The sequence below is a fragment of the Aspergillus ambiguus genome (assembly GCF_047715705.1).
Source record: "Aspergillus ambiguus strain CBS 117.58 unplaced genomic scaffold BDV59scaffold_6, whole genome shotgun sequence".
Lineage (NCBI taxonomy): Eukaryota > Fungi > Ascomycota > Eurotiomycetes > Eurotiales > Aspergillaceae > Aspergillus > Aspergillus ambiguus.
In genome coordinates this window covers 238,030-259,128 of record NW_027395519.1, presented here as the reverse complement: position 1 = coordinate 259,128, position 21,099 = coordinate 238,030, and the positions used below count along the sequence as shown (strand labels likewise).

At 56.2% G+C, this 21,099-nt stretch overlaps 8 protein-coding genes across 8 annotated transcripts; 4 read left to right on the top strand and 4 right to left on the bottom strand.

Moving 5' to 3' along the window:
- Positions 1 to 229: 229 nt before the first annotated feature.
- BDV59DRAFT_211297 (alpha-amylase) lies at positions 230 to 2,209 on the bottom strand (the record flags this gene model as incomplete). The annotated part of the gene is made up of 6 exons (XM_073695778.1): positions 2,126 to 2,209; positions 1,656 to 2,063; positions 998 to 1,596; positions 875 to 898; positions 548 to 770; positions 230 to 486 (listed from the first exon to the last, which is right to left on the bottom strand). The coding sequence occupies exons 1-6, from the start codon at positions 2,190 to 2,192 to the stop codon at positions 230 to 232; spliced, it is 1,578 nt and encodes a 525-aa protein (XP_073550426.1). The 5' UTR covers positions 2,193 to 2,209.
- Positions 2,210 to 3,631: 1,422 nt separating this feature from the next.
- Positions 3,632 to 5,059, top strand: BDV59DRAFT_172916 (putative mitochondrial phosphate carrier protein (Mir1)). Its single transcript, XM_073688796.1, has 3 exons — positions 3,632 to 3,907; positions 4,056 to 4,475; positions 4,529 to 5,059. Exons 1-3 carry the CDS (start codon positions 3,774 to 3,776, stop codon positions 4,911 to 4,913), a joined length of 939 nt encoding a protein of 312 aa, XP_073550425.1. The 5' UTR covers positions 3,632 to 3,773; the 3' UTR covers positions 4,914 to 5,059.
- A 148-nt stretch (positions 5,060 to 5,207) lies between these two features.
- Positions 5,208 to 6,597, top strand: BDV59DRAFT_142497 (uncharacterized protein). The gene is made up of 3 exons (XM_073687200.1): positions 5,208 to 5,601; positions 5,650 to 5,817; positions 5,880 to 6,597. Exons 1-3 carry the CDS (start codon positions 5,456 to 5,458, stop codon positions 6,280 to 6,282), a joined length of 717 nt encoding a protein of 238 aa, XP_073550424.1. The 5' UTR covers positions 5,208 to 5,455; the 3' UTR covers positions 6,283 to 6,597.
- Positions 6,598 to 6,655: 58 nt separating this feature from the next.
- Positions 6,656 to 8,245, top strand: BDV59DRAFT_142489 (acyl-CoA thioesterase). The gene is made up of 4 exons (XM_073687198.1): positions 6,656 to 6,899; positions 6,963 to 7,389; positions 7,473 to 8,002; positions 8,054 to 8,245. Exons 1-4 carry the CDS (start codon positions 6,798 to 6,800, stop codon positions 8,099 to 8,101), a joined length of 1,107 nt encoding a protein of 368 aa, XP_073550423.1. The 5' UTR covers positions 6,656 to 6,797; the 3' UTR covers positions 8,102 to 8,245.
- Positions 8,054 to 10,218, bottom strand: BDV59DRAFT_142491 (heme-dependent oxidative N-demethylase family protein). The gene is made up of 3 exons (XM_073687199.1): positions 9,098 to 10,218; positions 8,893 to 9,015; positions 8,054 to 8,832 (listed from the first exon to the last, which is right to left on the bottom strand). The coding sequence occupies exons 1-3, from the start codon at positions 9,637 to 9,639 to the stop codon at positions 8,442 to 8,444; spliced, it is 1,056 nt and encodes a 351-aa protein (XP_073550422.1). The 5' UTR covers positions 9,640 to 10,218; the 3' UTR covers positions 8,054 to 8,441.
- Positions 10,219 to 12,077: 1,859 nt separating this feature from the next.
- Positions 12,078 to 15,334, bottom strand: BDV59DRAFT_172906 (Hsp70 family protein). Its single transcript, XM_073688795.1, has 4 exons — positions 14,402 to 15,334; positions 13,372 to 14,304; positions 12,880 to 13,318; positions 12,078 to 12,823 (listed from the first exon to the last, which is right to left on the bottom strand). The coding sequence occupies exons 1-4, from the start codon at positions 15,029 to 15,031 to the stop codon at positions 12,624 to 12,626; spliced, it is 2,202 nt and encodes a 733-aa protein (XP_073550421.1). The 5' UTR covers positions 15,032 to 15,334; the 3' UTR covers positions 12,078 to 12,623.
- A 350-nt stretch (positions 15,335 to 15,684) lies between these two features.
- Positions 15,685 to 17,284, bottom strand: BDV59DRAFT_142453 (N2227-like protein-domain-containing protein). The gene is made up of 2 exons (XM_073687195.1): positions 17,003 to 17,284; positions 15,685 to 16,892 (listed from the first exon to the last, which is right to left on the bottom strand). Exons 1-2 carry the CDS (start codon positions 17,116 to 17,118, stop codon positions 15,701 to 15,703), a joined length of 1,308 nt encoding a protein of 435 aa, XP_073550420.1. The 5' UTR covers positions 17,119 to 17,284; the 3' UTR covers positions 15,685 to 15,700.
- Positions 17,161 to 18,018, top strand: BDV59DRAFT_142458 (proteasome assembly chaperone 4 family protein). The gene is made up of 2 exons (XM_073687196.1): positions 17,161 to 17,666; positions 17,740 to 18,018. The coding sequence occupies exons 1-2, from the start codon at positions 17,451 to 17,453 to the stop codon at positions 17,965 to 17,967; spliced, it is 444 nt and encodes a 147-aa protein (XP_073550419.1). The 5' UTR covers positions 17,161 to 17,450; the 3' UTR covers positions 17,968 to 18,018.
- Positions 18,019 to 21,099: the final 3,081 nt, after the last annotated feature.

Genomic DNA, 21,099 nt, shown 5'->3' with positions numbered 1-21,099 from the left:
TTCACGGATCAGCAACTACGTAAGAAGCTTGCTCATTGATTCACCTAACTAGGGCGAGCAGAGTCCATGATACCTGGTTCCAGATGTGAAACCCATCGGACTATTGGCTATTAATTGAAAGCGTCGCATCTATTAATCATACTGGTTTATATATGTCCGTCTCACTGCCCATCTTCATTAGCTCATGTTGCTCGCTATAAGGCCATCGACAACACTGCCTCCCAGACACTTACAAGTCCCTGACGATCTTTTCTCTCCCGTCCGCAGCATAGTTCACCCAGACACTTACGCTCAACCGGGCCACCGGGAAAGTGCCGTAGCCGTTTCTATCAATAGTGACCACTTCGTCGTTCCATTCGAGTATGTCAGTCCAGCGCTCTTTGGCATGTTGGCGCCCCACAAACATTCGCTTCCTCGTCGCCTCCGCGTTGCTCATGATGCACGCGAGGCCCCAGGGATGTTGACGGTTACCATAGCGGACGAACCCTCCTTGGCGTTAGCAGGTACATACAAGTCGAGTGAAAGGGGCGGGCTCAAACGCGTATACCTATGCAGTTCGGCTGGTCATAGTAGTCCTCCTGTTCTCCGTAAGCATACAGCTTCCGCGCCTGGGTGAGGATGGGAAGACGGCCCCCACAGGCAGGGGCGGTTGGGTGTTTTACACCCCCTCGCAGGCCATATAGATCGCCATAGAAGACGCACGGCTGGCCCGTGTTTTGTAGCAAGATCAAGGCATACGCGAGGGGTACGAAGTACGGCTCAACGAGTGCCTGACAGAGTTAGCCCACCGGGCCAGGGCCACAGTGTGGAGACAGACGTTTCGTCACATACCTCGAGCGATTGTCCTGGTTGCTTCGTATGACGTTGTCAGAACAGGGCTGGGGTTGTAGGGGGGCGCCTGGTGGCGATACGTACCGTGTCATGGTTGGTCACGAACGTCTATCGATGGTGAGTGTTAAGTGGCCGTGCCGGGTGTAAAAATCCATCTTGTACTTACAACTGCATATTCAGGCTTGCTCTGCACCAAGGTGCCCTCGAAGACGCGGCGGATATCAGCGCCTTTGGTTCTGGAGATGGTCGAGAACCGCCCAACGAGGGCCGAGTCAAACACGGACAGCTTACATTCCATCTTCTCTAGATAGTTCAGGATGAACCCGGTCTGCTCTTTCCAGTACTCGGAGACTATGAAACAGTCGGCTCCGAAGGCCGCGCGAACGCGATCGACCAGCTTCTTCTGGAATGCCACTGACCAATGTTTAGCTGCGTCTAAGCGGATGCCGCTGAGAGGTAGTTGTTCCGCGAGCCAGTCGACCCAGTTGAGTACGTCATGCTGGACTTCCGGATGGGAATAGTCCAGGTCTGCAAACATGAGATAGTCATAGTTGCCATTTTCGAGACTTACATCCTCCGCCCAGCGCTTCTTGTTTGCCCCGACGATTCGGTAGATTGCGTTCTCCTTCCGTGATTCGTCCCTGTCGACGCCGCTAAAATGAGGCCAATGGTATTCCATCGAGCTATAGCGGTTCCCCCGGCCAGCAAAGTTGAACCCAACCCAGCCTTCAATCTCTCGTGCCGGGGCGATGTCGACGTCTCGTTCTACATGGCAGAGTTATTAGCCAAGGGTTGTCACGACAGATCAACTTCGAGCTACATACGTCGGGCGTCGACCCGGACGGCAGAGAAGCGCTCGGTGGAGTCGGCACCGGCCTTGTGGTTGAGGACGGCATCCCAGTATACGCCCATGCCCAGGCTTTTTGCATGGGCGGTCAGCGCCTGGAGCTCCTCCTTGGAGCCCCATTTTGTCGGGCGGGATCCTTTCTGGTCAAATTCTCCGATGTCATACAGATCGTAGGGGTCGTACCCGTTCCCTGATGGGCTCATCGCCTTGGTCCCGGGAGGGAGGAGGAGAGTATCTATGCCAATGGCTTTGAGGGAGGGTAGAGCGCGCTGGAGACGGCGCCAGTGCTGGTGATCGGCGGGCACATGCCATTCAAAGGCCTCCATTATGGTGGTATTATCTGGGGCATTCCATGATGGAAGCTGATCCAGGTGTTGAGCGGCCTCTGTTGGATGGTGGTGTTAGTCTCCTGAATGGGTAGGAGGGCTTGAGCCAGTGTTGACCCACGCTCGATGCGTCTTCGCTGACGTCTCTCATGCCTCCATTGGGATAGACCGCAGAAGAGGGAAGACATGGGGGTTTACAGTGATTGTTTGGGGGGTATGAACAGCAAAGCAATTTTATTAGGTTCCTGGGAGATGGTGAGAGCGTACAATGGGTTAAAAGTCGGAAGGGGGATCAGCGGAGAGACTATTGAGGGCCGCATGATGAATCCGCAGCGGTCGGTGCTACACGTCAGAATTAAAATAGAAAACGGCTGCAGGTGCGAGGTAAGATGAACTGGATGGCTGTGTGCATGGTGTAGGATGAGAGACAAGCAGTACGCAGTAGAGAACTACTGGTACGCTGTATATTGAGTTGCTGGTACAGTGCTTGTCGATTATTTGGGGGGAGGTGTGACATGATTCGGAGGCAGTTTTTCTGGTACTTGTAGGTATAGATATCGGATACTCTCTCTTGGCAGTAGACTTGCTGGATAATTTGAAGTAAAAGGAGTCGTACTAGTAGTATACAACGTGGTCTGCGGTGACAGCGAACTGCTGCATCTGATATAGCGTGCCTAATCGGGGAAGGCGCCTCACTGCCGTTTGGCATCGTGGTGCGTGGTCTATAAATCATATTCCTGGTGCAATTAGAGATCTTCGCTCCTTGTCTAGGTGTGCTGCTTCCTTATTCACTATTGCATAGGATACTTACGTCTTCTCAATTTTCAGTTCTTTTTTCAAAGACCCTAGATATGATTAGCTCTATGTAGCTCTACTAATGGAACTTTATATGGTACATCTACATTAGGTAGAATACAAGGATCTTAATAACATAGTCTTTGCATTTGCCAAACTGTATAGAGAAACTAACCTGATATAGAAGAACCTATGCTAAGGCTAATAAACAAAGCTTCGGTGAGTGCTAGCAAAAGAAGCCCGACCAACTGACCTACACATATAGTTAGGACAAGCTGATAACAAGAATACCAAAGGCATGGGTTTGATGTAGCTGTTACCTGTATTGTATAGGCCTTGAACCCTTGTAGTATTCGGCGTAGTGTATTGTTTCACTACTCAAAGCATTAGCGGGGGTTAAGGATCACTTACGGGGTAGAAGAAGTATGAATTGACGATAAGTGATTGGATCATGAACTGTGCATAATCGGCTGACGAATTATGCACACAGCCAAGAGAACTTCCACCAATCATATTGTACGGAATAAATCGTCCGCCGGTCTTAGTCAGCACCGGCAAAGATGCCGATTTTCGGAGATGCCTGAATCCTGAGGCAAACATATACTACGTGAGAATCCCATGAGGATGAGGATTCAGGAATAATCCTCAGAAGAGAATAACGCAGATGCCATCACACCTCCTCCAGACGGCCTTCTCCCCGTACCAAGGGTCCGGCTGCATCCAGTGGCAACGCTTTGGCCCGCGAAAAGTTTTCGGGATTCGGGAGCCGCTAGTGGCCGCCGAGCCGAGAAAAAAAGCCCCATCAGGTATGGACAGACCGTCATCCCTTTCACTCTTCCTCCTTCAATTTCTTCCATCTCATCATCATCTTCCTCCTCCAAGTGCTCCACTTGTGCACGCTCTCTCCTCTCTTCTTCCTCTTGTTTCTTTCCTTCTCCTCCTCTGTACCTCTCTCCTACGTATAATACTCCATAATGGCCGCCCCCAAGACCGACGCCCCGGCTGCTGCCGCTCCTCAGCTCAGCGGCCTCCAGCTCTACTCCAGATTCGCCTTCGCTGGTGCTGTCTGCTGCTCCGTCACCCACGGTGCTCTCACTCCCGTCGATGTGTAAGTCAATGCCTGGTCAATGTTCCTGTCGTGTCTCGAGAAATGCGCAACCCGTGTTGATGTCGAGGCGCACCCCTTCCCTGGCTCCGACCACTTCCGGAGCCTATCAATAAACATCCTCCAAGCTAACCCCCCATTCCTTCTGCAGCGTCAAGACCAGAATCCAGCTTGACCCCGTCACCTACAACCGTGGTATGATCGGTGGTTTCCGTCAGGTGGTCGCCAACGAGGGTGCTGGCGCTCTCCTCACTGGTTTCGGTCCTACCGCCGCCGGTTACTTCCTCCAGGGTGCTTTCAAGTTCGGTGGTTACGAGTTCTTCAAGCAGCAGTGCATCAACCAGCTCGGTTATGAGACTGCCTCCAACAACCGTACCGCTGTCTACCTCGCCTCCTCCGCCTGCGCCGAGTTCTTCGCCGATATCGCCCTCTGCCCTCTGGAAGCCACCCGTATCCGTCTCGTCTCTCAGCCTGACTTCGCTAGCGGTCTCATGAGCGGTTTCGGCAAGATCCTCAAGAACGAGGGTGTTGGTGCTTTCTACTCTGGTTTCGGTCCCATCCTCTTCAAGCAGTAAGTTCCTCCATCGACCCGCCCCACAAGGCGCCCCCCACTGACAACAATAGGGTCCCCTACACCATGGCCAAGTTCGTCGTCTTCGAGAAGGTCTCCGAGGCTATCTTCCGCTCCGTCGACAAGGAGTCCCTCTCTGATGGCTCCAAGACCGCCGTCAACCTTGGCTCTGGTCTCATCGCTGGTTTCGCTGCCGCCCTTGTCTCCCAGCCCGCTGACACCATGCTGAGCAAGATCAACAAGACCCCCGGTGAGCCCGGTGAGGGTACCGTCTCCCGTCTGGTCAAGATCGGTAAGGAGCTCGGTTTCCGCGGCTCCTACGCCGGTATCGGTGCTCGTCTCTTCATGGTTGGTACCCTGACTGCTGGTCAGTTCGCCATCTACGGTGACATCAAGCGTCTCCTGGGTGCCACCGGCGGTGTTGAGATCGCCAAATAAATGACCCCATCCAGGATGGAATGATTTTGGTGTATTATATTCGGTTGGGAATGTTTTAGATTCTTTTAGAGACCATTGTATTAGCCAATGGATGACAAATGTCAATGTGTCTAAAATGTCAATGTGTCTAAAATGTCAATGTGTCTAGAGTACTCCGTACCAGGATGCATTCTCCCCTAGTTGTACGGCGTAGATCATGATACTATTTTTACGGACTCACGCTGCGAGCCACCGTGTATCAGCCCGGATGACTGTGGCTGAGGCTGCAGATCATTCTCACCCAGCCATTCCTCACGAACATCCCAGTTGCGGCTCATTCGATGACCAGCATGAGGGATAGAGTTGCGGCTGATCCTTATTTGTGGAAGGATACGAAGCCCCCCCGGTTGAACTGCACGCCAGACGACGCCGGGGCATTTTAGTGTCACATCGGTCCTTATGTCTTCTCCCTTTCCTCGACCGCCATCTGTGCGTTCGACCATATCGACGACGACCGTCTCCTATACCACAATAGATATACCCTTCCTACATGTCTTGATGCAATGTCGACCGTCGCGTCTACGATCTATCAGGAGGTGCCACCGGTTCCCTCGCCCTATCCTCCCCCGCCGCCGCCCAGCCAGGAGGACACGGTGCGGTCACCATGGAGATTCATGGGCGCGCTCTCGTCTTATCTCCTGCTCATCGGGTCGGTTTCCATCGCCTACCACAAACAAGCCCATCTAACCCCGGCCAGATACATCGTGATCCCGCTGTCCTTCGGCGCCGACGATAGCACGCACGTGAACAAGGCCAGTACATTAGTCGCCGCGGCCGTGTTGATCGCATTCGCATACACCCTGTCATTCATGCTCGCCTGTTTCCAGTACGACCAACAGGGGTATCTGCTGCACTCGGTGTTCCTGTATGTTCCCGCGCGCCAGCACATCCCACCCCAGACCCAGCTAACGCGCACACCCGCTCCAGACCGTGTCTCGTGTCCAACGTGATCGCGCTGCTGAACATCGTCCTGAACATCCTCGGACGAGGCCTGCTGCCCCTGGATCGGCTTGAAGTCGTGTGCATCACGCTCCCCGGCGCGTTTGCATTCGTCTACGCCGTCGGCGCACTGTGGATCTGGGCGCAGAAAACCCTCGACAGCATGCCCCCCGACACGGACAACACGCCGCTGCTCACCGAGGAGGAACAGCAGCGGCAGCAGCTCCTCCGGCTGCTCCAGGAGGAGGAACGGGGCTCGTGGAGGCGACGCGCTCGGAGGTCCACGCAGGGGACGTTTTCGATGCAGGTGCCTGAGCGCATTAATCCCGGGAAGGGGTGGAGTACCTTTATGCCGACGCCGTCGCCGCGCGAGGAAGGCTATTATAGTTGAGGTTGGGGGTGAGGAGTCAGTCCCGATGACTATCAGATCTCATCCCTCCCCCAGGCCCGCGTGTTGTCCCGTCCGGTAAGACGGCCAGAAACCTCCCCTCCCATCCACCGCGAAGGCAGACCTCGGTCGCCGAGTTCGTGACTCGGTGGGAGCCGTCGGTCGACACAATCCGGCGTATGTCGGGAGTCGCCGGAGATTATACGGACCATCAACAGACATGGATGGCGCAGAATGTAACTAGTCCAGTAGAATCGTCACATGAGCGGAATCAGCGTTGTGACTGCATAGGATAGGGGACATAATGCAGATGATTACACGATCTACTCGTCGCGGAAGCTTCCAATCGGCTTCGACCGAGAAATTTCCTGAACGCCTCGGCTATTACCCAAATAGGCAGCCCCGTGACTGATATCCTCGCCGACTTCAACACTTTCTCTCTCTCGTCTTCTCCTCCACACCCTCTCTCCTTATCTCCTCGTCTACTTGTCTCCTCTCTCCTCAGTTCCCTACACGCCATGGCAAAACGAGTCACTCTCTTCGAGCCCCCGCCGTTGGACCCCTCCAAGGCGCCGATCGAAAATGTCCTTGAACTGACCCCCGTAGTAGACATCGGCCCCGTACGAAGGCAACCCCCTCCATCCATCCAGCCTTCCTCTGCTAACCGCCATCGTCTCCTCCAGGATGTCTTCACAAACTCCCGTCCACTGTGGCACCCACCCGGCGCACGCGGCATCTACGGCGGTGCCGCCATCGCCCAGTCGCTCGCCGCCGCAATGCGGACGGTACCCGCCGAATTCGCCGTCCACAGCATGCACTGCTACTTTGTGCTGGCCGGCGACTCCGAAGTGCCGATTCTGTACCACGTCGAGCGTGTCCGCGACGGCCGCAGCTTCATCACCCGCACCGTGCAGGCGCGCCAGCGCGGCCGTCCCATCTTCACCACCACCCTGAGCTTCAGCCGCGCCAACAGCGGCGGCAAAAAGCGCCTCGAACACGCCACCCCCATGCCGGACATACCAGTGCCGGAGGAGCCGTCGCCGCTGAAGAAGGCCTTTGCCGAGACCGGCGGCGGACCGTTCGAGTCCGAAAAGGCCGGCATTGTCAACCGTACTCCTCCCCCCCACCCCCACCCCCAACCCCTCACGCTGTATGGCTCTTTGGCGCGCGTGTGCATGCTAACGGAACCGCAGGGATCTCGAATAAGCCGGAGGAGAAGCGGGTGCGGCGGTGGGTGCGCTCGCGCGGCACGGTATCCGAGGCGGGCGGCCACCATGCGCACCTGTCGGCGCTGGCGTACATCACCGACAGCTTCTTCATCGGGACGGTGTCGCGGGTGCATGACATCCCGCGGTTCAGCTCGCCGGCGGACCTGAAGCGGTTCCTGAACGCGCTGAAGAACCCGTCCGACCTGGACGATGAGGATCTGTCGCGGGCGCTGAAGGAGCTGAAGGAGGAAGAGGCGGCGGAGCTGCGGAGGCGGCTGGAGGGCGCACTGAACCGCGCGACGGACTGGAAGACGCTCGGCGGCGGCGGCCAGAAGCAGGTCGGCATGATGGTCAGCCTCGACCACTCCATCTACTTCCATAACCCATGGGCGTTCCGCTCCGACGAGTGGATGCTCACGGAGATGGAGAGCCCGTGGGCGGGTGAGGGGAGAGGTCTGGTGCTGCAGAAGATCTGGGCCAAGGATGGGACGTTGATCGCGACGTGTACACAGGAGGTAAGTTGTGCCAGTGGTCTGGACGGGAGTTGTTTTTGCTGACGGTCATAGGGTGTCGTGCGGTTAAAGCAGGATGAACCGCCTCGATCGAAGATCTAGATGACTGCTGTCATAGACGTGCTGGATACCCGTAAGTCGGGGGATTCCTTCGTTGGATATATTTCTCTCTCTGCGCACATTTCCTTGCAATAATCAGACCATATGTACATAGACTTCAATTCATTTCTTTCAGTCTCCCTCATCTGGACGACCCTATGTAACGCATCCAAACAACACAGCACAGCAGCAGCAACAACTGCACATAAGCAATGCAAGCAATACTTTTAAAGCAAAAAGCCGCCCACCCATTTTGAGGCCCAAATGCAAGATGACGAAACGAACTAATGCTACAAGGACAGAAACCTCCCATGCATGTGCAGGTGCACGTTCCCCCTTACCCTCACACCTCCATCTTCTCCCGCTCCTGGCGGCGCTTCTCGCAGAACTCCAGCGCCTTGGGGCCCCAGATCTCCCGGCCCTTGTACTCGCCCACGTACGGCGGCCAGCTCTTGATCTCCTTGGCGAGGTTCTCCAGCTCCTGCATGGGGAGCTCCTCCAGCGTCGTGAGGAAGGTCTTCACGCCGAAGACGATGGCGCCCGTGCGCGGCAGCCGGCGGAAGGTCTGCCGCTCGCGCCGGATGACGATGTCCTCCGGGGCCGGGTTGGGGTTGTCCTCGGAGAGCGTGGTGGGCCGGTACAAGACCTCTAAGAGGTCCTCGTCGGGGCGTTTCACCTCGACGAAGTAGTTGGATCGCTCCATGGGCGACGACGGCGTGAGCCGCGCGAGGAACCTAGCCGTGTCTGTTAGTGGCGCTTCCACATAGCAGCCCGAAGGCAGAGATGGAACGTACTTGCTCACCGAGTTGGCCACCTGCTGGTGCCACAGCGGGACGGGGTTGTGCAGCTGCGAGATGGTCCAGCCGATGCGTTCCTGGACGGTCCAGCCGACGGGGAAGAGGCTGGCGCTGGCGGCCCTACGCCGGTCAGTCAGTACATGCATCCAGACACCGTGGAGCGCAAGAGGGCGGAGAAGAAGAAGAAGAAGAAGAAGCTCACATGTAATACTCGTCGTCAGCGTTCTTCATCAGGATACTCAAGTCCTCCATGGTCAGCCGCACGGCGATCTCCAACGGATCGACCCGGTCGTCGCCGCCCTTCTCGCCGCCATACACGAACGTCTCGCCCGTCATCTTGTTGTACACGGTCGTGGAGTTGTCGGCGGCGACGCGGCGTTCGAACATGTTGGCGAACCGCTGCGTGAGGAACTCGACGACCTCCTCCAGGACCTCGAGACAGGCGTCGTACGACTCGGGCAGACACTGCAGCACCTTGCGCTTCTCGCGCTGCAGCAATTGGCTGCGCACCTGGTGCTCGTCCAGGTAGTTCTTGTCGACGGTGAGCCAGTTCTCCACGTCCAGCTTGCGCACGTCCATCATGACACGGTACCGCTCGCGGCCTTTGATCGGCTGTGCCGGGTACGGCGCCATGCGCTTGAGGTCAGAGCAGTTGGGGCGGTGGCGGTTCTGGACATGGTGCTTGGCGACGAAGACGGCGAGCACCAGGAGGAGCAGCGCCGCAGCCCATGTCGTTTCATTCATGGCGTGTCAACCGGCAGCACTTCAAGGCGACCAGCCAAGACGAAGACAGACGAAGGCGAAGCAAAAAGAAACAGAAATTGAAAAAAAGAAAGAACAAAACAGAAAAGAAAAAGGATTGTCAGCAAGAAGAACTTTTTTTCAACCTCAAGTCATTCGCTGCGCCATCCGTCAGATCAATCGACGGTCACCATGCCATGGCCAGAAGGCTCCCAAGCCAGAGCCGGGAAACCGTCCAAATTATATCAACGCGCGGGCAACGATCATCGTTCAGGTCAGACGATTAGCTACAATGGCTTCGCGCTTCTATAGACCGGATCAGGTCCACTGGGACGGCTGCTGATACGCCGTGGGCTTTCCCCGCAAAAGCCGCAATTCGCCGCCGCCCAAAAAAAGAAAAGAGGACCTGACAGCATACACATGACCTGGAAGAGTTTCTCAGCTTCTATTGCAATGGGACGTCTCCACCAGAGGGTGGTGGTGGACGGGGTCCGTCAGGAGACGAGGTCCTGTCACTGGGCGAGCGGCAGCACCACAGCCCCAGCCATGATCCGCACTAGACTTACATACAGTACATCATCCCATGCCTCTGCCGAGCGAGTGGAAAAGATACGTACTCAACGTACGTACTAAATGGCGGGCGACAGTACCTTAGCTCACGCATATCCAGTCCGTGCGCAGAAGACGGCCCCCCCTCCCTCCAGGTCTCGCCCTACCTCGTGAGCTGAGTCCCAATCCAAGAACCCCCCTGTCGAGCAGTTCCTGCGGTTCCGCTCCAGCGGTATTCGTCTCTGAACATCCGACCCCGACGCAGGAAACCCCCAGAAAGGTATAATGGGTGCAAATAGGAATTACGAGAGAGAAACGCTGGGGGCCCAAATGCTCGTCTTTTTCATCCTTTTTTTTTTTTCTTCTTTCTGCACCCCCCTAGTATTGGCCTACCTGCAGAATCCCCATAGAAACATACCCACATCCGTCGCAACCAACATGGCTCTGTGCGACAGCAGAGTCGGGATCCAGCGCGTGGGATGTTGCGTGGGCCGCCGACGAACAACAAACCCAGGCCCAGTCCGTACGTCACACTGACCGTGGACGAACGAGGATGCGACTAAAGGTCATCCGCGAAACGATCATTCCAGGGACTGTTCGCCCACGTCGATCGGCCACGGCCATCCTCAGATATGGAACCGGGGCGGGAGGGGTGGGCGAAGCTAAGGGCCCACATTACCTGCCCATCACTCCTGACGTGCTTGCTGCTGGTCATCCTCTGGATGGTCTCTGACGTCGGATGATGTATGTTTAGGGCGCTCCTTGCAGGCCAGGCCTGACCTGACTATCCAAGAAGGCAGACGCGCTGGACGCCAGCCCTTACGTGCCCGCTTCCTTGGCCGACTGACTGACATGCGAGCAGCAACACGACGGCCGAGACCCGAACTCCCAATCTATAAAATCGACTAAGCTGCACTCCGACTCCACATGCTGGGGGACCCATCTATTCCGGGGTGGATTTTGGCTGCGCTGCAACCGCTGCGTTCGCGCAAAGCGCGCTTGCCGCTGCCGTTAAAAAAAAATATTACGGCGGGAACAAATAGACAGATAATTTTTTTTTGACTTTTTCAAACCCAAACAGGTCCAGACGTTGCGCTGAGCGTCTTGGCCTTTTGAGGAATTATTTTGGGGGTTCTGCTCAACGCTGCGGGTTTCTTTTCCTCTTTCTTGCTAGTAACCAAAACCCGTCCACCCCGGTCTGAGGGCAAGTTTATTTGCCTCGTTTCTTTTTCCTCTCCTTCTGCCTAATGCGTCCTGCGGAGAGTCATAATCCTCCGAGACGGACGGATGACATCAGTGGAGATGGGTTGCTTTTTCGCCAGCTCAGGAGGCAGACAGACAGCGTTCCTACATACTCCCGTACATCCTCCATCCCACATCCTACGTACATGTCGAGCCAGAACCGTGTGCCAGTACCTGTAGCCATGTAGAGACCCTCGCCAGAATTGGAACCATACTTCCCTCCGGCGTACGGAGTCCTACGTACATCCCCGAGTCTCGACCCATACGCCGTACATCTAGTCCCAAACCCCCCCAGCCAACCAACAGGCACAACCCCAGGGCCAGAGGAGATCGACCAAACGGGACTACTCCGGGAGGGGGGCAAGCGACGACACTACGGCTTAGTCTACCTGTGAGTGGGAACCGATGCAGCGTCGTGATTGACCGTCGCGGGGGTGGGCTAGAGCAACGGGGGGGAAGCAATGAGCGTGCGTGCGCGAGGACACGCAGGGACGAGACTAGATCAGTGCACGGACTTGATGGTCGCTTGTGGGGAGGATGTTGAGGGGCTGATCCTTTCTCTCCTCTTCTTTCTGCTTGGGTCTGGGTCTGGGTCTGGGTCTGGTGGTGTTGAATTGGTTCCTGGACGATGGGGCTGGAGATGTACATGTTGAATCTTCATCAAGTCACATTTGTATTCTGGCTGTATATCTAGAGAAGAGAACGTTGCAGAATCATATATGCCATTCACGCAATTAAATAAATCATCCAAGTTCATATAGAAGGTATCAGAAGAATCAACAACAACATCAATCAATCAGTCAGTCAGTCAACACCTTCGATGATAATAAAGTATCTCAAAAATGGGCCCGACGAAAAGGAAAAGCGCGACGGCTCGCCAAAAGAAAAGATATAAACGCCCACCCGTGCAGTGCTGATCATTTATGGACAGTTCCAACGACAGGAGATCGCCTCGCAGCGAACCATCCCATCGTTCTTCTCTCTTCCTCTTTTGACGTTTTCTGTTTGCTTTTTCCCTCCTTTTTGCAAGCATGCTCGGGATAGACTCGCTTCCCGCTGGAGACCAGGCGTTTCTTTTTTTTTACCTTTTCCCTTTCCCTCTCTAGTCCATAAATTGCATCGGCCCGGTTCGCTGACCACCGGGCTATGGTTGGAGTCATCACCAACCCCCTGTATCGGCCCAGGCCAGATCCAGATCACCGGAACTTCGCCCGACAGCGACCCATGACCTCGCCCTGGCAGACCAACTCCGCGCTGAACTCGCTCCCGTCCAGCGTCAGATAGATGTCGAAGTACACCCGGTAGAAGGTGCCCTGGGGCGTGTCCATGCGCTCAAAGTCGGTCTCCAGGTTCTTGCGAGAGAGATCCGACGTGAGGGTCACGACTTCCTTAATTCCTGCGACCGGGTTAGACAAGGGCGCACTATCCTGGCGGGATCAAGAAGGCACTTACGGGGGTCTTTCGTGTACTCAGGGCAGACGTCCTCATCGCACGCGTACAGGATATCCTCGTACATGAGGGTCGCGCCGGGCGCGACCTGGCGGAAAAAGCTGACCTTGACGGGCTCGCCGATGCGCACGCGCTCCCCCTTCTGCACGAAGATCTGGCGGGTGTACTTGCACCGGTCCCGCCCGTCCAGACTCGGCACCCGGTACTGCTCCGGGTGGTAGCCTTCCTTGAACGGCTGCAGGGTGGCCATGAGATAGTGGCGGCGCGCGACACGGTGCGTGATGACGCGCTCCGTGATACCGGCGGTGACGGCGCCCTTGACGATGGCGGCGACAGAGTCCATCGGCCGGACCACCTTGGTCTGGTACTGCGGCGGGACATGGAGCTTGATCTGCTGGAAGAGGTATTCGGACGCACCGAACCCACCCACGACCAGAACGTTCTGCCTCGGTTAGTTCAGACATTCAAAGGGAAGGCTGGGGAGCTGTTGCATACCTGCAGGGAGCGGTTTTGCGCCTGGATGGCGATGATCTGGTTGCGCACCAGCTCGAGGATGCGGTTGACGACCGGCTCGAAGCACTGCAGGATCTCCTCGTTGGTGAAGGTCATGTAGCCCTCCTCGATACCGGCGTCGGGGAAATCGGCCTCGATGCCGACGTCGACGGCCCACTTGGAGCCGTTGTTGCGGAAGTCAGCCTTGATGCGGTTCTCAAAGTCCATGATGCACTTGGCGTAGACCTTGCCGGCGGTGCGCGAGCCATCCGGAAGCTTCATCTTGCGGATTTTGGCGCGGAGGATGTTGCTGAAGTTGCGGTTCAGGGCGGTCGACCCGCACGAGTCTCCGGAACCCGCGGTGCACTCGGCGACGCTGAAGGGCTGTTCTTCCTCGACCTCGTATGCGATCAGATCGACGGTACCACCGCCGCAGTCGACAATCAGGATGGCATCGCCGACCTTGAGGTTCAACAGACCGGTCTTGGCACAGAAAAGCGCGGCGGCCTCGGGCTCGGAGATCAAGGTGAGGCGGTTGTCATTCTCGTCCCGCAAGAAGCCCGCCTGAAGGGCGGCCGCGCGCGTGGCGGCCTTGCCGGCGTCGTTCCAGATGGCCGGCACGGTGAGATAGTAGCGGATGTTGCGCTCTTCCCGGGTGAAGACCTCGCCCAGGGTCTTTTGGAGCTGGGCGCGCATGGCCTGGCGCAGTTTGAAGAGGTAATCCGCGGCGACATCGATCTCGGACTTGCCCGGGGGCAGCGGCGGCAGGTTAATGGGATCGATGTAGGTGTTGCCGGACAGCATGAGTTGCAGTTTGAACCATTCGACCTTTTGGACCCCTTGTTTGGGATAGCCGGTGGGGGCCAAAGCGTCGGCGATATCCGGACCCCATCCGACGACCTTTTGGTATTGATCGTAGTATAGAACGGTGGGAATCTTGACAGGGACGGGTTAGATCCGGACCAGAAGTTGAGATTAAACAAAGTTTGGGGGGATCTTGGGTCAGGGTGGGGGAGGGGGAGAAGGTCGGTACCTTTTGTTTGGTGTGCGTTCCAGCGCCCGGCCACTCGGTAATGATGTCCTCGCGAGCTTCATTGTTGGTCGCAAAGGCGAAGGCGACACCGGAGAAGGTGGTTCCAAAATCGATCCCGACAATGAGTTGGGCCTTACTCCGGCCGGCACCCTCGACCTCCACTGCGGGGTTGCGCATGTACTGGGGTTGGGGCATGCCGGGCGCCATCCCATGGGGCACCATGGGCTGCTGGACGGGGTAACCGGGAGGAGCCCCCATGGGAGGCGGGTTGGGCTGATATTGCATATTGGTGGTCAAGGGAGGGGGATGGTGGGCGAGCTGTTGAGTGGGCGGAAGGGGGCTGGTGGGCCTGACGGCGGTATTGTAGGAGTAACTGGGGGGTCGACCCAGTTGGTTGTTGTTCATAGAGAGACTGGCGGTGGAGGAGGAAGAATGACCGGAGGGCGCAGAGCTGACCGACGCGGTCGAGGCCGGACCAGGAGGCGCGACGAGCGTACTGGTCGAGGGATTGGAGGGAGCAGGCTGCGGCGGAGGCGTCGAGGAGGGCGGAGGCGTGGAGGATTGGATGTTATTCTTGGATTTCGACCGGAAGGAGGTGAAGGACTTGAAACGAGAGCTCATCAGGTCCATGTGTGACCTGAGGGAGGTCGACTGGGGGCCGAGAGGAAGAAGAGGAGAGAGGAGGAAGTGGGAGGAGAAGAGGAGAAGAGAGGATGAAGAAGAGAAGAGGAAGAAGACGAGAGAGTGAGATAAAGAAAGAAGGGAGAAAAGAGGCAGTGCTGATTGAACGGGTTTAGGCGGGGGAACACGAGGTCGGAGGATGATTGGGTAGAGAATAGGGTATAGAGGTGAGTTAGAGAGAGATAGAGAGAGAATAGAAACTAGAGAGAATAGAGATAGAATAGAGAAGAGATTATAAGTTTTTAATTGTTATTATCGAGTATCACTTGGACTGGAAGTTGTGATTCTTGCGCAGGACGACTCGATCTATATTAGTCATCTGGTATACACGAACTACAGCAGATACAGCAGATACAGCAGAGACCGAGGAGGATCCGGCCCAGTTCCTATAACTCAGTAACGAGATAGTTCTCCATATAGTTCTATTCTAGAATAATACAATAGACACTATAACAGACCAAGTTTATTCTAGGCAACGAACGACCTTCCTACCCCAGGTACAGCCACCCTGCGCCCACTCGGCCACTGAGGCTGACGGTCGTATCAGGCAACAAGGCGCACTTCCTCCCCTCAGACATCTCCATTAGCCAACTCTGTACCTCGATACTATACATAGAATCATTCCTCCACTCGCCGCGCTTTCCAATGCGCCGGTCGATACAGCGGCTGCAACATGCTCTCCCGATCCTGAATATACCCGCACATCGCTCGCTCCTCCACCGTCGCCTGCTTCTCCACGCGGAATCCCATGCGCTCCACGAGGCTGATCACCTCCGACTCCGTCAACTCCACGCTACCGGGCTCCCCAATCCCCAGCCCGGCGTGGTCGTCGCCATCCACCTTCGTCTTCTTCTCCGGCTGCGGGGGACTCCGTCCCTCCTCGAAATGCCACAGCAACGGTCCAACATTAATCCACACCCCGTTCGGCTTCAAACAGTGTCGGATCGTCTCCACGTACCGGATCAGATTCGGCGCCGTGTCGATGAAAAACACCGTCGTCACCGCGTCAAACGTCGCCGCGTTCGACGGACTCTGATACAGCACCACAAAGTCCGCCGCCGACATGCTCATCGACCCGAACCCGTTCTCGCCCTCGTCTGGCCCCTCCCCCGTTCCGTCGTCCCCTTCCCTCCGCCGCTGCGCCTCCACCATCACACTCCCCGGGTGCGCGTCCGGAATCATCACCTTCTGCAGCTGCTGCTCCCGCGACCGCAAGTTCGAAAAGTGCAGCGCAAACGGGAACAGCGCATGCTGGCGCGCGCCCCGCGTGTGGTTCAACACCCAGCTACTCGCCAGCAGCTGGTGGTAGGAGATCTCGTTCCCCTCGGCCGCGAAGCCCGCCCGACACACCTCGAAGACGAGCCGGCCCAGCCCCGCGCCGGGCACGAGGACGCGGATCTCCTCCTCGCCGGGCGCCGCGACCCGCGCGCCGAACTCCTCGCGGAGGTCCTGCAGCACCGGGTCGTAGCAGACCTGGCGCTCGGGAAGGCCCTCGGTGCTCCAGTCGCGGTAGAACTGCCGGATGGTCGAGTGCGCCTTGTTGACGTCCTGCGAGGTCGCCGTGTCGTGCCAGTTCTGGCGCGGGTCCGAGGCGTCGGGGTGCGCGGGGAGCCCGAACGAGGCGAGCCCCGTGGCGAGGATCGAGTCGGCGATGTCGGCGTTCACGTCGATGGCGTCGTCCACGCAGTTGAAGTTGTCTAGGAGCGAGAAGGGCGGCTCGGCCAGCATCTGCCAGTGGGACGACGGGAGCGCGTAGAACGCTTGTCGACGGCGGTGGGTGGTGTTCATGTGTGCGGTTCGGCGGTATTGTCTGCGGGCTGGTTAGATTGCTGTGCAGCGTAGTGATGTAGAGGTAGACGGAGGCATGGCGGGTACAGAGGGCATATTCGGTCGTCATATCCCCTACTGCATCAGACGCACCGGAAGGAATCGAGCGTCGCAAAAAGCACCCTTCGCTCGTCTGGATCTGCCAATGGATCGAAATCTCCCGCCCAGCTGCCCGTCTCCGACTCATCTACCTGCTGTGTCTCCGCCATGACTGCGAGCGATCCCGGACAACGCCGTGCCTCACTCAACCCGAGTGTTCTCCCTGTGTCTCTTCCTATGTAAGCGATGCGCTCCGAGTATGTGGCGGGAAAGAGAAGCACCCAGTTACACGGGATCCTCGAGATGCGCCGAAAGGTTCATTGAGCGGAAGACCCACCGGCCGATTTGGCGGGGAAAATAATGTCACCGTTTGACTAAGACACAAACATCGTCCTCCATGACCATCACCACCACCAGCCCAACGCTTAACATCGCGGTACAACAACGCCCAAGGGACACCTCACTAGCTCACTGACATCCTACTCCCGTCATACGCGACCCAATGGACCCCTCCACAGTACCTACTGTTGAACCCGTGCCACCTAGCCTCCACCCGCAAGAAGTATCATTCCCCCTGCCAAACGCCCTCCATACCACCGCGCATCTCCATCTGACGCTGCTGGACACATGTGTGACCGTATTCCTGGCGACCTCGACGCCGGGGGACTCAGCTGGGTCGGTCAAGCCGATGGGCAGTTTCATCTATGCCATGCCGGATGTAAGATTCCCCCCATCTACACTGGAAGCAGAAGTATTGTAGGTATATTCATTGAGTTAACCCACGATCACAGCGCACAAACGCCCGCACGGCCATCTCTACCACTCTGTACACCGCCCCGGGTACGGAGGAGTACACTGCGCGCATAGCTAAAATCTTGGCCCGGCGCATGAAAGTCCCCGTCTATGTCGGGTGTAGCATCGATCCGACCGCCATCGGGCTGATGGCGGACGAAGAGATGGAGGGGCTGAGACGGATTGTGGAGGTTGTTATGGAACGGTGGGAAAGGAGGAGTAGTTGATTTGGTTGGTCTGGTTTGGGTTATGTTTATGAAGTACGGTACTTAATGCTTAGTATTACGATATCAACTGTCCGATGGCATGGCCTGGTGGCATGATCTACTCATAGTGTGATACTTTTACGTATGCTTCCATTATTGGAGGTATTTAGAGTATTGTATAGTAGGCAGATGTCACGGACCGATTGAGTTGTTAGCTGGTTATATATAATGCATCCTACAACTGAAGAATCACAAGATAGTTCGGCATTCTCCACTACCGGTCTGATTTATATCGACGACAGCCTATTCTGCATGCAGTCATTAGCTATCTTGAGAAAAACAGCCTGCATGTTCAATGTTTGAATCCAACGGACCAGGGAGGTCCCCCGTAATGCTATAGCAGCGATATGTAATCTGCTCAACTATTTACGGCGTACGGATGACATGCTAACGTCTCAGCGATGCCACCAGTGGGAGCAAGAATGATATGGTGATCATAGCGTGAGGGCGATAGTGATGATAATGGTGTCTTAGTAGCTCTGGTTGTGCACTTCCCGTACAATGGTGTTAGTACCACCTACAATCTCCTGAAGAGTGATCCTGCTCCTTCAGACATGTCAATCCTGGAACATATGCCCATTGCAGTGTCAACACTGTCTATAGATCCATCTGTCTGACCATTCCGAGGGCGATGATGTGTATGAAGGAGGCAGCACACCTCCCTTCTGAGTGTTGTTGACCGCAACGACACGAGTACCAGCCACGCGGTATCCATATACCCAGCAGTGGACTCCAACGTCCATTCGGCATGGATGTGAAGGTTTTTGATCTCTCTGGATCACTGTGCTACCTGACAGACCTGCGGCTTAGGCACGCATTCCTCTTCCCCCACCTGGTCGGTTCAGGTTAGTCCTGGGTCAGTTGCTCGCGAACCTTCTTCTCCCGGAAGAAGGCGAAGGTAAAGAGCCTGGAGCGTACTAACGCCGGTTGCCCAAATGCGCATCGTACCCAAAGCCCCCTACCGAACCGTTAGTGAACAAACCCAATATCACTGGCGAAGTGCATTCTGTTTCTCCACAGTAGTCAACTTGTGAGCGCACTGGTGAGCCGTTTCGCACTATTGAATGCTTGTACCAGGCTGCGAAGAGCAAGCGGGACATGACCGACGACGAGGTGGCTACCACGATCTATCTTGATTATGCCAGCGAGCCTCGGTGAATTCGAACAAGTACTTTTGGAATACGAAAATGATACAAGGGGCTGATCTGCACTGCGATTCGGTTGTACTATATTGTTAGGACGTCGTATTTGCATTAGGGTTGCTGACTGTCTGCAGACTCAGCTGTTTTTAAATTATGGCCCCTGCGAAGGAGCCAGCCGAGTTGCCGCTGTCGGACAGATCACACTGAGTGACAGTAAGATGCCCCAGTCCCCGGCCGATGGCGTAATCAGATAGCGTACGAAATACGCAGTACTCTGTAGAGATCCCAGGACGCCTAACAGAAACCGGATACCATGGGAAACCTGGCTCGGTCATGGGGCAACCAATATCAATAATCTCTTACCACCGAGCCTTGGGTTGATGCTGGTGTGGCTACTTGCTCCCCCACGTTTTGTCTATGTAGACGCCGTGGGGTAAAGAACTCGAGGGAGCCGGGATCTTTCTCCGAATCCTCACATCAAGCCTGTAACACCATGCAGCCCAGCTTCCGTTATCAGCAGGTGGTATGAACATCGGGATCTAGCCTACGGTGTGATTGCGCGAAGGATCGGGCGCTATCCACGGCGATTTCGCGGAGTTTCACGCACATACACATGTACTTACCTCGGAAAGCAATATCGAATGGTGTTGTGGACATCTCTCGGTACCCACTTCCTGCATGGGGCACACTGGCATCAACCGCGAATCACCCGGTGCATTGGCGTACGGTAACTCGTAGCGAGCGAAGACAGGCTTATGAGGGGGCCAAGAGATCAGTACTACCGAAGGCCATTAGGCGTTGGAGTCCGGAGTATGGAATCAGCCCGTGGTTCACGTCATTTCTCTGCATTGGGCATGAGCTCTCGCTTAATCGGGTCGAGGCAAAGGACAGCAGAATCCACCGCAGGACGAGGGTCGCCCCAGAAAGGGAATAGAAGGGACAAAATGGGAAGTAAGGCAGCCCCATTCGAATGATACACCCGAGCTTCCGAGAATAAGTGCTTATTGTGCGGCTACTCTATTCACATTAGCGTCCTCAGCCGCAGGTCCCGGTTGGCCGGTATTAAAAGCCTGCATGGTGGCAGGGAATAATGCATAATATGGGTGTTATACGTCGACTGTGATAGAATCGGCCCAGCCTCGGTCAGTCCCGGAGCCCTCAGTACCGTACGAAGCACAGCAAGTCAGCTATCTGGTGGCTTCACAGCGGTGATGTCTGTCGTGTTATAGGGAGTAGATTTTTGAATACATGTATAGAGCCCCACGGCGCCCTAGGCTTATACCGCGCACGCAGTACGGAGTGGCTTGTAAGCGGAGGAAGGAGGCAGTTTCCCGCCAACACATGTCAGTTCGGGAGAGACTCCGAAAGACGGGATGGCAGTCCGGAGTGGAGCCATCGTTTCCATGGCTCGTTTGGTCTTGGAGATTGTTAGTGACTCTGTCGTTGGTATCCGGATTACCGCGGGCGGACACACGCAGTACTGGCCGTGCGTGAGCTAGGCTCGTTAGGCCTTCTCGGGTACCTCCTAATCAGAAGACCCATAAGGCTTGTTGTTGTGGAGGGCACTACCGTCTTTGTATAATCCCACCTTGGTAGTTTTCGCTAGACTGGTCTTTCCGACGGATGCCATGCTCTCTGTTTGAGTCAGGCGGATGGGCGAGAATGCAGGGACTGAATCAGGGCAGCCGCAACGCCAAATGCAAGGGAGACCCCGGGAGAATGAGGTAATTGCTTGTTCGATTTTGACTAGCCCGTGGCAGTCGTGCGAGCCCGTGCTGCCCAAGTGGGCAACAGACCCATTTCACGGTGACCAACATGGCATCATAGCGCAGACGGCGCTCTGGATGTAGCAGTATTGACGACACGGTGGTGCTTTGCCTGACCCCCAAGCCGCAGTGACATTCCCGACGGGACTGATTGGCCCATCGGCCTGAAGGTCAATGCATGGCCC